This window comes from Ornithorhynchus anatinus, chromosome 2, assembly GCF_004115215.2.
Source record: "Ornithorhynchus anatinus isolate Pmale09 chromosome 2, mOrnAna1.pri.v4, whole genome shotgun sequence".
Taxonomy (NCBI): domain Eukaryota; kingdom Metazoa; phylum Chordata; class Mammalia; order Monotremata; family Ornithorhynchidae; genus Ornithorhynchus; species Ornithorhynchus anatinus.
This window is the reverse complement of record NC_041729.1, coordinates 104,113,453-104,127,891: the sequence shown is the minus strand read 5'-3', so window position 1 is coordinate 104,127,891 and position 14,439 is coordinate 104,113,453. Positions and strand designations below refer to the sequence as shown.

The window sequence follows — 14,439 nt, the reverse complement described above, 5'->3', positions numbered from 1 at the left end:
GGTTCTTTTTTTAAAAAAAACCCAAAAAACAAAAGAATAACAAGCCGGGAGGTCAGTGAGGAGGCAGATGTAGTCCTTCTAAGGAGTTTCAGTTCATTTTGTCTATTCTGTCTTTTAAGTAAATGTTAGGTAGGATGGTTCTTTTTTTAAAAAAACCCAAAAAACAAAAGAATAACAAGCCAGGAGGTCAGTGAGGAGGGAGGTGTAGTCCTTCTAAGGGGTTTCATTTCATTTTGACTACTTTGTTTTTTAAATAAACGTTAGGTAGGACGGTTCTTTTTTTAAAAAAAACCCAAAAAAACAAAAGAATAACAAGCCGGGAGGTCAGCGAGGAGGCAGATGTAGTGAGGTAGTCAAGGTGGGATAGGATAACTGCTTGGATCAGCAAGACAGCAGTTTGGAGAGGAAAGGGCAGATTTTAGCAATGTTGTGAAGGAAGAATAGCCAGGATTTGGTGATGTTGAATATGTGGGTAGAACGAGAGAGATGAGTCGAGGACAACCCCAAGGTTACGGACTTATGAGATAGGAAGGATAGTGGTATTGTCTACGGTGAATGGAAAGCCACCGGGAGGACAGGGTTTAGGTGGGAAGATATGGAGTTCTGTTTTGGACATGTTTAGCTTGCGGTGTCAGCGGGACATCCAGGTAGAGAATTATGCCCTGAAGACGGGAAGAAATGTGAGATTGCAGGTAAGGACAGAGGTCGGGACTGGAGATATGGATTTGGGAATCATCTGTTTAGAGATGGAGGTTGAAGCCATGGGAGCAAATGAGTTCTCCAAGGGAGAGGGTAGAGATGGAGAATAGAAGGGGCCTGAAAACAAAGCTTTGAGGGACCCACCCCCCACTGTCAGAGGGGGGAGCCAGAGGAGGAGCCAGCAAAAGAAACTGAGGAGGGAGGTCAGAGAGCCAGGAGAACCAAGAGAGGATAGTGGCAGCGAAGCCAAGGATGGATAAAGTTTGAAGAAGGGGGTGGTCTACACCTTCTACCTCCCCAACATTGCAAAAATCTGCCCTTTCATCTCCATCCAAACTGCTACCACATTAATCCAAGCATTTATCCTATCCTGACTTGATTACTAAATCACCCTCCTTGCTGATCTCCCTGCCCGCAGTCTCTCCCCACTCCCGTCCCTACTTCATTCTGCTGCCCGGATCATTTTCTACAGAAACATTCAGTCCACGCTTTCCCACTTCTCAAGAACCTCCAGTGGTTGCCCACCTACCACTGCATCAGACACTCATTACCATCAGCTCTAAAGCACTCAATCACCTTTCCCCAAAATACCTTACCTCTCTAATTTCCTTCTACAACCCAACCCGAAATTCTTTTTTATTAATATTTGTCTCCCCCTCTAGAATGTAAGCTCGTTATGGACAGGGGACATATCTACCAACTCTCTTTTACTGAACTCTCCCAACGGCTTAGTACAGTGACTGTGCACACAGTGACTGCTCAATACAAAGATTGATTGAGGAGAGGAAGGACAATCTGCCTACCCCTTCCTTCCTCCTATTTGTAAAGCCTCCTTTTTAAGATCACAGGAACCTGCAAATTAAAACAACCTAAAATTCCAAATGCTCACAAAAGTCTGGAACAGAGCCTAAAACTATTGTGAGACATGATTTTGCAGGGCTTGGTATCTTTCTAACACTGGCTAGAGAAAGCATCGGGCTACTAGCCTTTCTCCTTCTTCACTCCATAAAGCTTATTTAGGGAGAAATCAGAGGGACCAATTTTAGGGAATTTTGTTATTCCGGAGTCCTCTGGGTGGACATCCCTCTTCGATTACTGTATCAGCCGGCTCACTGAGCTCCCTGCCTCCTGTCTCTCCCCTCTCCCATCCATACTTCACTCTGCTGCCCAGATCAAATTTCTAAATAACCGTTCAGTCCACATCTCCCAGCTCCTCAAAAACCTCCATTGGCTACCCAGCCATCTCTGCATCCAACTGAAACTCCTTATCATGGCCTTTAAGGCACTCCATCAGCTCTCCCATCCCTTATCTTATCTCATTAATCTCCTACTATACTCCAGCCCACACTTCGCTCCTCTAATGCTAACCTAATCACAGTTCTTCGATTTCCTCGGTCTCACAGCCAACCCCTTGTCCGCGTCCTCCCTCTGGCCTGGAAATGCCTCCCCCTTTGTATCTGACAGACCACCCATCTCCTCATCTTCAAAGCCCTACTAAAATCACATCTCCTCCAAAGAGGACTTCACGCACCAACTTCCCATTTCCTCTCCCTCTTCACCCTCCCCTGTAGACGGTAAGCTCCTTGTGGAAAGGGAGTGTCATCTACGTCTACCAACGATCCCTGCCCTCAAGAACATCAACTTGGGGACTCCAACATTAAAATACATTAGGTAGGAGTCTCGGCAGAGTCTAACAATATGTACTTAAGTGATATGGGGCTGGGGAAGTGGGGCGAGTATCAAAATGTTTAGAGGATAAGGACCTAAGGGAAGAGGTACGTACTAAATTCTGCAATTGTCAATAATTCTCCATCTCTATGACGAATAGTCTATTAAGGTTTTTTATAGGTAGAGCTATAGAACATACAGGCTGCCTATTAATAAGAATTACTTCTGAATAGCAGTGCAGCAAAGACTAGTGGAAAGGGCAGGGGTTTGGGAGTCATTGGACCTGGGTTCTAATGCTGCCTCTACTAACTGCCTGTGTGACCTTGAGCCAGTGACTTCACTTCTCTGTGCATCACTTTCCTCATCTGTAAAATGGGGTTTAAGATTGTGAGCCCAATGTGGGACGACCTGATGACCCTGTATGTACCCCAGTGGTTTACAAAAGTGCTTGACATATAGTAAGCACTCAACAAATACCATCATTATTATTTTAATAAGTAGTATTAACAATAGTAATATTAGGCAATTAGCAGGTATTTAAAAGGCCAAAAAAATATTTTTCCCCACCTCCACCTCACAAAAAGAATCCCCACCACCAAGTTCTGAGCAGCTGGGAGGCTGGGGCAACTCACCAGCTATCCTGGTGTGAAGATTCTGCTTCATGCTCAGCTCCTCCGGGGCTGGAGCACCGTTCAGGATGGCCAGGGCAGCCCTGCGCAGTGCTCCGTCCAGAACGGGGAGCACCTGGCTCGGGAAGGCATTGAAATAGTCCCCGATCTCCATGTTGGTCTCAAAGAGGGTCAGGGCGTCCACCACGACTGGATAGTGCGCATCCTCATCCTGTTCCTTCAGGATCTGCAGGAGATGACCCCGGTGCTGTTCGGTCACGTACGATTCGAACACCTGCCCGATCAGGGCGATCTGATCGGCGCTCAGGAGCATCCTTCGGCCCTCAGAAGCAGCAAAGGAAAGCCTAAAGACAACCTACGGTGACAAGACGAAGAGAGAAACAAAACCATTTTTACCTCTGGGGCTTCTACATGATACCCACCAACACGGTGCATGACCCATTCCAAACCCCCAAAGCAGCGTGGCTTTGGAGAAAGAGCCCGGGTGGGGAGTGAGAAGGTACTGGGTTCTAATCCAGGCTGTCACTTGTCCCCTGTGTGACTTTGGGCAAGTCACTTCACTTCTCTGTGACTTAGTTCCCTCATCTGTAAAATGGGGAAGACTGTGAGTCCCACATGGGACAATCTGATTACCTTGTATCTATCCCAGCGCTTAGAAGAACACTTGGCACATTGTAAGTGCTTAACAAATACCATCGTTATTATTACTATATTCTTGCGAAATATTCTCCAGCCAATGTGTCTGTGATTTGGACGCTCCTAAGCCTTTAGTACAGTGCTCTGCACACAGTAAGTGCTCAATAAATATGATTGACTGACTCTGGGAAGCCTTCCCCAACTAATCCCACACTTCCCAACCGATTTTCCCTCCCTGTTTCATCACCTATGCATTTGAGTCCTTATCCCAAAGCCCTTAGGGATTCATCACACTCCTTCCCTCAGCATTTACATACATACACACTTGTCTTTCCTATCTGAAATTTATTTTAATGCCTGCCTCCCCTGCTAGATTGTAAATTCCCTGAGGACAGGGATCGTGTTTACCGAATTCGTAAATTCCCTGAGGACATGGATGTGTTTACCATATTCTTCCAGGTGCTTAATTAATACAGTGTTCTGCACACAGTATTAGGATCACATTTCCTCCAAGAGGACTTTCCCAACGAAGCCCTCTTCTCCCCAGCTCCCTCTCCCTTCTGCGTTGTCTGTGCACTTGGATCTGTGATCTTTGGGCATTTGATACTTGTTCCGTCCTCAACCCCACAGAATTTATGTACATATCTTTAAATTATAGATCATACATGACTTATTTATTCACATTAATGCCTGTCTCCCCTTCTAGACTGTAAACTCATGGTGGGCAGGGAACATGCCTGCCAACCCTCTTGTATTGTACTCTCTCAAGCACTTAGTACGGTGCTCTGCATAAAAAAAGCATCCAATAAATACCATTATTGATGATAAGTGCTCAAAAGACACCACTGATTAATTGATTACAAAAATGCATGACCCATTCCAACCCACTCAACACATTCCTATGGTAACTGGGAAAGAGCGGATAGAGCACAGCATAGTGGATAAAGCACGGGCCTGGGAGTTGGAAGGTCATGGGTTCTGATCCCGGCTCCGCCACTTGTCTGTTGTGCGACCTTGGGCAAGTTCCTTCACCTCCTTGGGCCTCAGTTACATCATCTATAAAATGGGGATTGAGGCTGTGAATCCCACATGGGATAAGGGACTGTGTCCAACCTGATTTGCTTTAATCCATCCCAGTGCTTAGCACGGTGCCTAGCACATAGTAAGCACTTGAAGAATACCATATTTAATATTCTCACCATCATGATCAGCATTCATTGCACCTCTACTGTGCATGGACCACCTGGACTGGCTGCCTACTATATACACTTACTGTGAAAATTGCACAGAATTTGGAGTATGGCAGTTGTGCAGCTGTGAAGAGGAACAGAAGCCACAGTCTTTGTGAGAATCAGTCCGGTTCTTTGTTAGGAAGGTCACCTGAGAGTATCTTAGACAGCATGACTTGACTTCTTCATGTGTCAAATAACCCCATTTCCTACTGGAAAGCTGCAAAACATAAAAATACGTCTCAGCTGAGAGGGCAGTCACCGGGGAGCTTCAGAGCCCCAAACTCAAGAGTTTGGCTTTTCCCTAGCCCACCCGACAATTAGCAGGATGCAACCCTCCCCTTAATCATCCTTCTGCTTGAAGCTCAAAACAGGTCCCTGGGAGCCTCAATCTCTAAGCACAACTGGCTGACCTGTAAACCCTGCCTGGTTCATAAAAGAAAAAAAAAAACAGTTTTAGTTTCTGTAAATTTTAATTTATCATTTCTTACTTGGAGTAATAATAATAATGGTACTTAAGCGCCTACTTCAAGTTAGTCAAGTTGGACTCAGTCTCTGGCCCCCATGGGGCTCACCCTCTTAACCCCCATTTACAGGTGAGGTAATTGAGGCCCAGAGAAGTGAAGGGACTTGCCCAAGGTCACGCAGCAGACATGTGGCGGAGCAGGATTAGAACCCATGACCTTCCAACTCCCAGGCGCGTGCTCTATCCAATAACAGTAATAATAATAATAATAGTATTGATTAAGCACTAAGTGCCAAGCAGGGGCATGGGGAGGGAGATAAGCAAAATAAAATGAATGTTTGGGGTGAACAGTGAACAGTAACGCTACTTTCCTCCCTCAGTTTTTGTGAAAAGCTGATCACCCCCACCATCCAAGCCACAAAAGAAAAAAAAATTAGTGCATTTTGTCATTTGTGTTGATTAAGCTCTGTGTGTATTACACTGTACCTGGAACCTTTTAACAAAATTAGGATCATAAAATTGAAGTGTCATAGTCCCTCCCCTTGAAGAGCTTCCAATCACACAAATGACAATTTACGGATACACTCAGTCCACACCTCTATCACAAGTTCTAGTTCCCAAATCCTCGTTCTTTTGGCACTTAAATATTATTTATAATAATTACACCTAAGAGTTGGCTCCAGGACACGCAGAAGTTCTCTGAGGCGCGGAGTGATTAAACGGCTTGCCCAAGGTCACTCAGCAGCAAGTGGCAAAGCTGGGAGGAGAATCAGCATGATCTATTGGAACAAACAAGGGCCTGGAAACCAGAGGACCTGGGTTCTAATCCCAGCTCCACCACTTGCCCGTTGTGTGACCTTCACTTAATTCTCCTTCACTTAATTCTCTGTGCTTCAGTTTCCTCACCTGCACAATGGGGAGTCAATACCTGTTCTTCTGCCTACTTAGATTGTGAGTCCCATGAGAGACAGGAACTGTATCCAACCTGATCAACTTATATCAGGGCTTAGAATAGTCCTTGACATAGAGTAAGTGCTTAACAACACCATGATTGCAATTATAACAGAATCCGGGTTCATTCATTCATTAGTATTTATTGAGCGCTTACTGTGTGCAGAGCATTGTACTAAGCGCTGGGATAGTATAATTTGGTTCCTTGACACCCAAGCCCGAGGTTCTTTCCACTAAGCCAAGGTGCCTCTGCACTTAGCAAATACGACTATGATTATTATAATCAACAAATTGCTAGTGGTAATAAGACTAAATCAATTTCTGCCAGGAGTCCAGGGACACAGAAGGGGTTGAATTCTATCCCAAAGCAGTGGGGTTCTTATTATAATCAATAAACAGCTAATAATAATAAGGCTAAATCCATTTCTGCTAGAAGTCCAGAGACATAGGAAGGGCTGTATTCTATTCCAAAGTAGTGGGGTTCTTATTAGAAACAATAAACTGCTAATAATAATAAGACTAAATCAATTTCTGCTACAAATCCAGGGACAAAGAAAGGTTTGTATTCCAACCCAAAGTAGAGGAGTTCTTAATTTAAACAATAAACTGCTAATAATAATAAGGCTAAATCCATTTCTGCCAGGATTTGTATTCCAACCCAAAGTAGTGGACTTCTTATTATAAACAATAAACTGCTAATAATAATAAGGCTAAATCCATTTCTGCCAGGATTCCAGGGACATAGGAAGGGTTGTATTCTATCCCAAAGTAGTGGAGTTCTTATTATAAACAATAAACTGCTAATAATAATAAGGCTGAATCAATTTCTGCTACAAATCCAGGGACAAAGAAAGGTTTGTATTCCAACCCAAAGTAGTGGAGTTCTTATTATAAACAATAAACTGCTAATAATAATAAAGCTAAATCAATTTCTGCCAGGAGTCCAGGGACATAGGAAGGGTTGTATTCTATCCCAAAGAAGTGGAGTTCTTATTATAATTAATAAACTGCTAATAATAATAAGGCTAAATCAATTTCTGCTACAAATCCAGGGACAAAGAAAGGTTTGTATTCCAACCCAAAGTAGTGGAGTTATTATAAACAATAAACTGCTAATAATAATAAAGCTAAATCCATTTCTGCCAGGAGTCCAGGGACATAGGAAGGGTTGTATTCTATCCCAAAGTAGTGGGGTTCTTATTATAATCAACTGCCAATAATAATAAGGCTACATCAATTTCTGCCAGGAGTCCAGGGACCTAGGAAGGATTATATTCTATCCCAAAGTAGTGGAGTTCTTATTCTAAACAATAAACTGCCAATAATAAGACTAAATCCATTTCTGCCAGGAGTCCAGGGACATAGGAAGGGTTGTACTCTATCCCAAAGTAGCGGGTTCATGCCATGCTCTGCATTTCTCCAGGATTCTTGGTGGAGAGGACTAAGGTGCCCCAGATTGGTTGACAGTTTTTCTATATATAAAGAGCAAACGGATGGAGCACTGACGGATGTGAGGCAGGGGCTCCTTCAGCTCTGCTTGCAAGAAGGCCTGCAACACCACAGCCTCCATTTCCTCTCTCCTCCTGTACGTTTCCAAGCCCCCCTGGCCTTGGCATAATAATAATCATTATTATTAATATGGTACTTGCTAAGCGCTTACTATGTGCCAAGCACGGTTCTCAGCACCGGGGTAGATACAGACCCTGCCCCACATGGGGCTCACACTCATATTCCCCCATTTGACAGATGAAGTAACTGAGGCCCAGGGCCAGTCCAGGTTGGTTAGAGATGCCACTTCGGCCAACCTACGAAAGTTGGGCATCGTCAGCGACTGGTGATGGGGCCTGCCCTCCGGCCGCAGGCAAGTGAGGATCTGAGCTTATTCACTCAATCGTATTTATTGAGCGCTTAAGGTGTGCAGAGCCCTTTACTAAGCGTTTGGGAGAGTACAATACAACAATTAACAGACCCATTTCCTGCCCACAATGATCTTACAGTGTAGAGGCGGGGAGACAGATTAACAAATTTGAGCATCTGTTCTTCTTCACTTGCTCTGAAATGTAAAGGGGGACCTGGGTGAGGGAGACCCCTGCCTGGGAAGAATCAATGGTATTCATCGAGCACCTACTGTACAGTGCTGAGCGCTTAACACAATGCTTCGCACACAGTAAGCAGGCAATAAATACAATTGAATGGATACTGTGGGTGGAGCACTGTCCTAGGTGCTTGGCAGAGAACCGTAAAGTAGCATGGCCTACAGGATAAAGCGTGAGCCTGGAAGTCGGAGAACCTGGGTTCTCTGTGTGCTGTGTGACCATAGGCAAGTCACTGAACTTCTCTGTGCCTCGGTTACTCCCTCTGTAAAATGGGGATTAAGACTGTGAGCTCCTTGTAGGACAGGGACTGTGTCCAAGCTGATTAAATTGTATCTACTCCAGTGCTTAATATTTATTCATTCAATCATATTTACTGAGCTCTTACTATGAGCTAAGCACTGTACTAAGCACGTGGGAAAGTACAATACAACAATAAACAGAGACATTCCCTACCCACAACATGTTCAAAGTCTAGTCCCGGTGAGGGCAGGGATTGACTTTCTCTATTGCTGAATTGTACTTTCCAAGCACTTAGGACAGTGCTCTGCACACAGTAAGCGCTCAATAAATACGATTGTACGAATGAAGGGTCATGGGTTCTAATCCCGGATCCGCCACTTGTTTGCTGTGTGACCTTGGGCAAGTCACTTCACTGGGCCTCAGTTCCCTCATCTGTAAAATGGGAATCGAGACTGTGAGGCCCACATGAGACAGGGACTGTGTCCAAACCATTTTGCTTGTATCCACCCCAGCGCTTAGTACAGTGCCTGGCACATAGTAAGCACTTAACAAATGCCACTATTATTATTAGTACATTGCCTGGCACATAGAAATCAATTAACAAATACCACTATTATAATTATTAATAGTAGTAGTAGGCACATAGTAAGAGCTTAACAGATACCATAATTATTATTACTATTAGTACAATGCCTGGCACATAGTAAGCCGTTAACGGATAACCAGCAATAATAATGGTGGTATTTGTTAAGTATTTACTTTGTGCAAAGCACTGTTCTAAGCGCTGGGTGGGGGGGGGGGATACAAGGTGATCAGTTCATCCCACGTGGGGCTCACAGTCTCCATCCCCATTTTACAGATGAGGTAACTGAGGCCCAGAGATGTGAAGTGACTTGCCCAAAGTCAGACAGCTGACAAATGGTGGAGCTGGGATTAGAACCCACAACCTCTGACTCCCAAACCTGGGCTCTTTCCACTGAGCCATGCTGTTTCTCTGTAGTAGTGCAGTGCCTGGCACATGCTAAGCACTTAACAAATACCATAATCATTATTATTAGTAGTAGTAATACAGTGTCTAACACATAGCAAGCACTTCACAGATATCAAAATAATAATTATTAGTAGTAGTAATAATAAAGATGGTATTTTTTAAGTGCTTACTATGTGCCACGAACTGTACTAAGTGCCGGGGTAGCTACGGCTTATTAGGTTGGACGCAATCCCTGTCCCATGTGGGGCCTCACAGTCCCAATCCCCATTTTCCAGATGAGGTAACTGAGGCCCAGAGAAGTGAAGTGACTTGCTCAAGGTCACAGAGCAGACAGGTGGCGGAGCCGGGATTAGAACCTATGTCCTCTGACTCCCGGGCCCAGGCTCTTTCCACTAAGCCACCCAGCTTCAGTACAGTGCCTGGTATATAGTGAGCGCTTAACAGATACCATAATTATTAGTAGTAGTAGCAGTAGGAAAGTGCCGGGCACATAGTAAGCACTTAATAGATACCATAATGATTATTAGTAATAGCAATAGTACAGTATTGGCACTTAGTAAGCACTTAACAAATACCAGAATTATTATTCATTCAATAGTATTTATTGAGCGCTTACTATGTGCAGAGCACTGTACTAAGCGCTTGGAATGTACAAGTCAGCAACAGATAGAGACGGTCCCGGCCCTTTGACGGGCTCACGGTCTAATCGGGGGAGACGGACAGACAAGAACAATGGCAATAAACAGAGTCGAGGGGACAGTGCCTGCACATAGTAAGCGCTTAACAAACACCATAATTATTATTAGTAGCGTTCATTCATTCAACCGTATTTATTGAGCGCTTACTGTGTGCAGAGCACTGTACTAAGCGCTTGGAAAGTTGGGAGTGGAGGAATTCGAGGCAGCGAGTGTAGACGCCTCGTTCTAGGAGCTTGGAAAGGAAGGGTAGGAGGGAGATAGGGCGATAACTGGAAGGGGAAGTGGGCTGGGGAGAGGGGTTTTTTTAGGATGGGGGAGACATGGGTGTGTTTGAAGGCAGAGGGGAAGAAGCCGTTGGAGAGTGAGCGGTTAAAGATGGAAGTTAAAGAAGGGCAGGGGTGATGGTTTTTATAAGTTGAGGGGGAATGGGGTCCTAAGCACAGGTGGAGGGGGTGGTATTTGAGAGGAGGGAAGAGATCTCCAGTGTCTAGCACATAGTAAGCGCTTAACGGATACCAACATTAATAATTATTAATAATATTATTAATAATTACTACGTTATAATTAATAACATTAATATTAATAATAATGTTGGTATCCGTTAAGTGCTTACTATGTGCCGAGCACCGTTCTAAGCGCTGGTTGTAGACACAGGGGAATCAGGTTATCCCACGTGAGGCTCACCGTCTTAATCCCCATTTTACAGATGAGGTCACTGAGGCACCGAGAAGTGAAGTGACTCGCCCAAAGTCACACAGCTGACAAGTGGCCGAGCTGGGATTCGAACCCACGACCTCTGACTCCAAAGCCCGTGCTCTTTCCACTGAGCCACGTATTAGTAATAGCGACAGTATAGTACTGGCACTTAGTACATTCCAAGCGCTCAGTACAGTGCTCTGCACATAGGAAGCGCTTAACAGATACCAAAATTATTATTAGTAATAGCAATAGTACAGTACTGGCACTTAGTACATTCCAAGCGCTCAGTACAGTGCTCTACACATAGGAAGTGCTTAACAGATACCAAAATTATTATTAGTAATAGCAATAGTACAGCACTGGCACTTAGTACATTCCAAGCGCTCAGTACAGTGCTCTGCACACAGGAAGCGCTTAACAGATACCAAAATTATTATTAGTAATAGCAATAGTACAGTACTGGCACTTAGTACATTCCAAGCGCTCAGTACAGTGCTCTGCACACAGGAAGGGCTTAACAGATACCAAAATTATTATTAGTAATAGCAATAGTACAGTACTGGCACTTAGTACATTCCAAGCGCTCAGTACAGTGCTCTGCACACAGGAAGTGCTTAACAGATACCAAAATTATTATTAGTATTAGCAATAGTACAGTACTGGCACTTAGTACATTCCAAGCGCTCAGTACAGTGCTCTGCACGTAGGAAGGGCTTAACAGATACCAAAATTATTATTAGTAATAGCAATAGTACAGCACTGGCACTTAGTACATTCCAAGCGCTCAGTACAGTGCTCTGCACACAGGAAGCGCTTAACAGATACCAAAATTATTATTAGTATTAGCAATAGTACAGTACTGGCACTTAGTACATTCCAAGCGCTCAGTACAGTGCTCTGCACGTAGGAAGGGCTTAACAGATACCAAAATTATTATTAGTAATAGCAATAGTACAGTACTGGCACTTAGTACATTCCAAGCGCTCAGTACATTGTTCTGCACATAGTATGCACTCAATAAATACTGCTGAATGAACTTAGTAAGCACTTAATACCATAATTATTATTAGTAGTAGTAGTCCACTGCTTAGCACATAGTAAGCGTTGAACAGATAGCATAATTATTAGGAGTGGTTATAATAATAATAATGTTGGTATTTGTTCAGTGCTTACTATGTGCAGAGCACTGTTCCAAACGCTGGGGTAGATCCAGGGGAATGAGGTTGTCCCACGTGAGGCTCACAGTCAATCCCCATTTGACAGATGAGGGAACTGAGGCAGAGTGAAGTTAGGTGACTCGCCCACAGTCACCCAGCTGACAAATGGCAGAGCCGGGTTTCGCACCCATGACCTCTGACTCCCAGGCCCGGGCTCTTGCCACTGAGCCACGCTGCTTCTCTAGTGCCTGGCACATAGTAAGGGCTTACCAGACACAGTAATTATTATTATTAGTAGTAGTTTAATAGTGGCACATAGTGAGCACTTAGAGAAGCAGCGTGGCTCAGTGGCAAGAGCCCGGGCCTGGGAGTCAGAAGTCATGGGTGCGAATCCCGGCTCGGCCACTTGTCAGCTGGGTGACTGTGGGCAAGTCACTTCGCTTCTCTGGGCCTCAGTGACCTCATCTGGAAAATGGGGATTGAGACCGAGAGCCCCAGGTGGGACCACCTGATGCCCCTGGATCTCCCCCCGCGCTTAGAACAGTGCTCTGCACAGAGTCAGCGCTTAGCAAATACCATCATTATTATCATTATTATAAAGAGAGGCATGCTAGGACAGCGTGGCTCAGTGGCAAAAGCCCGGGCTGGGGAGTCAGAGGTCGTGGGTTCCAATCCCGCCTCCGCCACGTGTCAGTTGGGTGACTTTGGGCAAGTCACCTGATTTCTCTGGGCCTCAGTTCCCTTGTCTGTAAAATAATAATGCTGGTATTTGTGAAGCGCCTACTATGTGCCGAGCACTGTGCTAAGCGCCGGGGGAGATCCAGGGTCATCAGGTGGTCCCACGTGGGGCTCCCAGTCTTCATCCCCATTTGACAGATGAGGTCACTGAGGCCCAGAGAAGTGAAGTGACTCGCCCACAGTCACCCAGCTGACCAGGGGCAGAGCCGGGATTCGAACCCATGACCTGTGACTCCCAAGCCCGGGCTCTTGCCCCTGAGCCACGCTGCTTCTCGGGGAGGAAGCTTGGGAGCCCCAGGTGGGACCACCTGATTAGTTTGCATCTCCCCCAGCGCCGAGAACAGTGCTTGGCACATAGTCAGAGCTTAACAAATACTATTATTATTATATTATATTATTTTGATTATTATTATCATAAGAAAGAAAAGCGAAGGCTGGAGGTTCCCGGGGGCTTCTCCCCCTCTAGGTTTGCGCACGTGGCTCCGGGTGCCCCTCCCCCGCCGTTACCTTCGACCCCGGGAATCAATCCAAACGGGAATCGATCCGATCGGGAATCGATCCGATCGGGAATCAATCAATCCAGCGGGGAATGAATGGAGGCGGGCGGGCGGGCGGATCGGCCGCTTCCCGCCCCGCGGGGACCAACGGGCCGGGCGGGGGGCGGGGCCTGCTGCCAGAGAGGGAACGCCATTGGCGGAATGGCGGGAGGGGGCGTGGCCTGCTAGGAGAGCCGGAACGCCATTGGCGGATCGCTGGAGGGGGGGCGTGACCTGCTAGGAGAGACGGAACACCATTGGCGGGATGGCTGGAAGGGGCGTGGCCTGCTGCGAGGGACGGAACGCCATTGGCGGAATGGCTGGAAGGGGCGTGGCCTGCTGGGAGAGCCGGAACGCCATTGGCGGGATGGCTCGAAGGGGGCGTGGCCTGCTGGGAGAGCCGGAACGCCATTGGCGGGATGGCTGGAAGGGGCGTGACCTGCTAGGAGAGCCGGAACAGCATTGGCGGAATGGCAGGAGGGGGCGTGGCCTGCTAGGAAACCCGGAACGTCATTGGCGGATCGCTAGAGGGGGCGTGACCTGCTAGGAGAGCCGGAACGCCATTGGCGGAGTGTCAGGAGGGGGCGTGGCCTGCTAGGAGAGCCGGAACGCCATTGGCGAATCGCTGGAGGGGGCGTGACCTGCTAGGAGAGCCGGAACAGCATTGGCGGAATGGCTGGAAGGGGCGTGGCCTGATGAGAGGGCTGGAACGCCATTGGCGGAATGGCTGGAAGGGGCGTAGCCTGCTAGAAGAGCCGGAACACCATTGGCGGAATGGCTGGAAGGGGGCGTGGCCTGCTTGGAGAGCCGGAACACCATTGGGGGATCGCTGGAGGGGGCGAGGCCTGCTAGGGGAGCTGGAACGCCATTGGCCGGAGGGGGCGGAGCCTTATGCCAGAGCTGTTGCCCCATTGGGGGAAGCGCCGGACGGGGGGCGTGGCTTATGCGAGGGCGGGAACGCCATTGGTGGGATCGGTCGGGGGGCGTGGCCTTCTAGAAGAGCTGG

At 46.6% G+C, this 14,439-nt stretch overlaps 1 protein-coding gene across 2 annotated transcripts in view; it reads right to left on the bottom strand.

Moving 5' to 3' along the window:
* Positions 1-13,470, bottom strand: part of MCM9 (minichromosome maintenance 9 homologous recombination repair factor) — a 92,330-nt gene extending 78,860 nt beyond the window's left edge. For both annotated transcript variants that reach the window (XM_029057292.2, XM_029057296.2), the window contains exons 1-3: positions 13,405-13,470; positions 4,906-5,081; positions 3,000-3,351 (exon numbers count right to left, since the gene is read on the bottom strand). In XM_029057292.2, coding sequence (XP_028913125.1) covers positions 3,000-3,309 — 310 coding nt within the window. In that variant the 5' untranslated portion in view covers positions 3,310-3,351; positions 4,906-5,081; positions 13,405-13,470. The remainder of the gene's footprint in view (positions 1-2,999; positions 3,352-4,905; positions 5,082-13,404) is intronic.
* Positions 13,471-14,439: the final 969 nt, after the last annotated feature.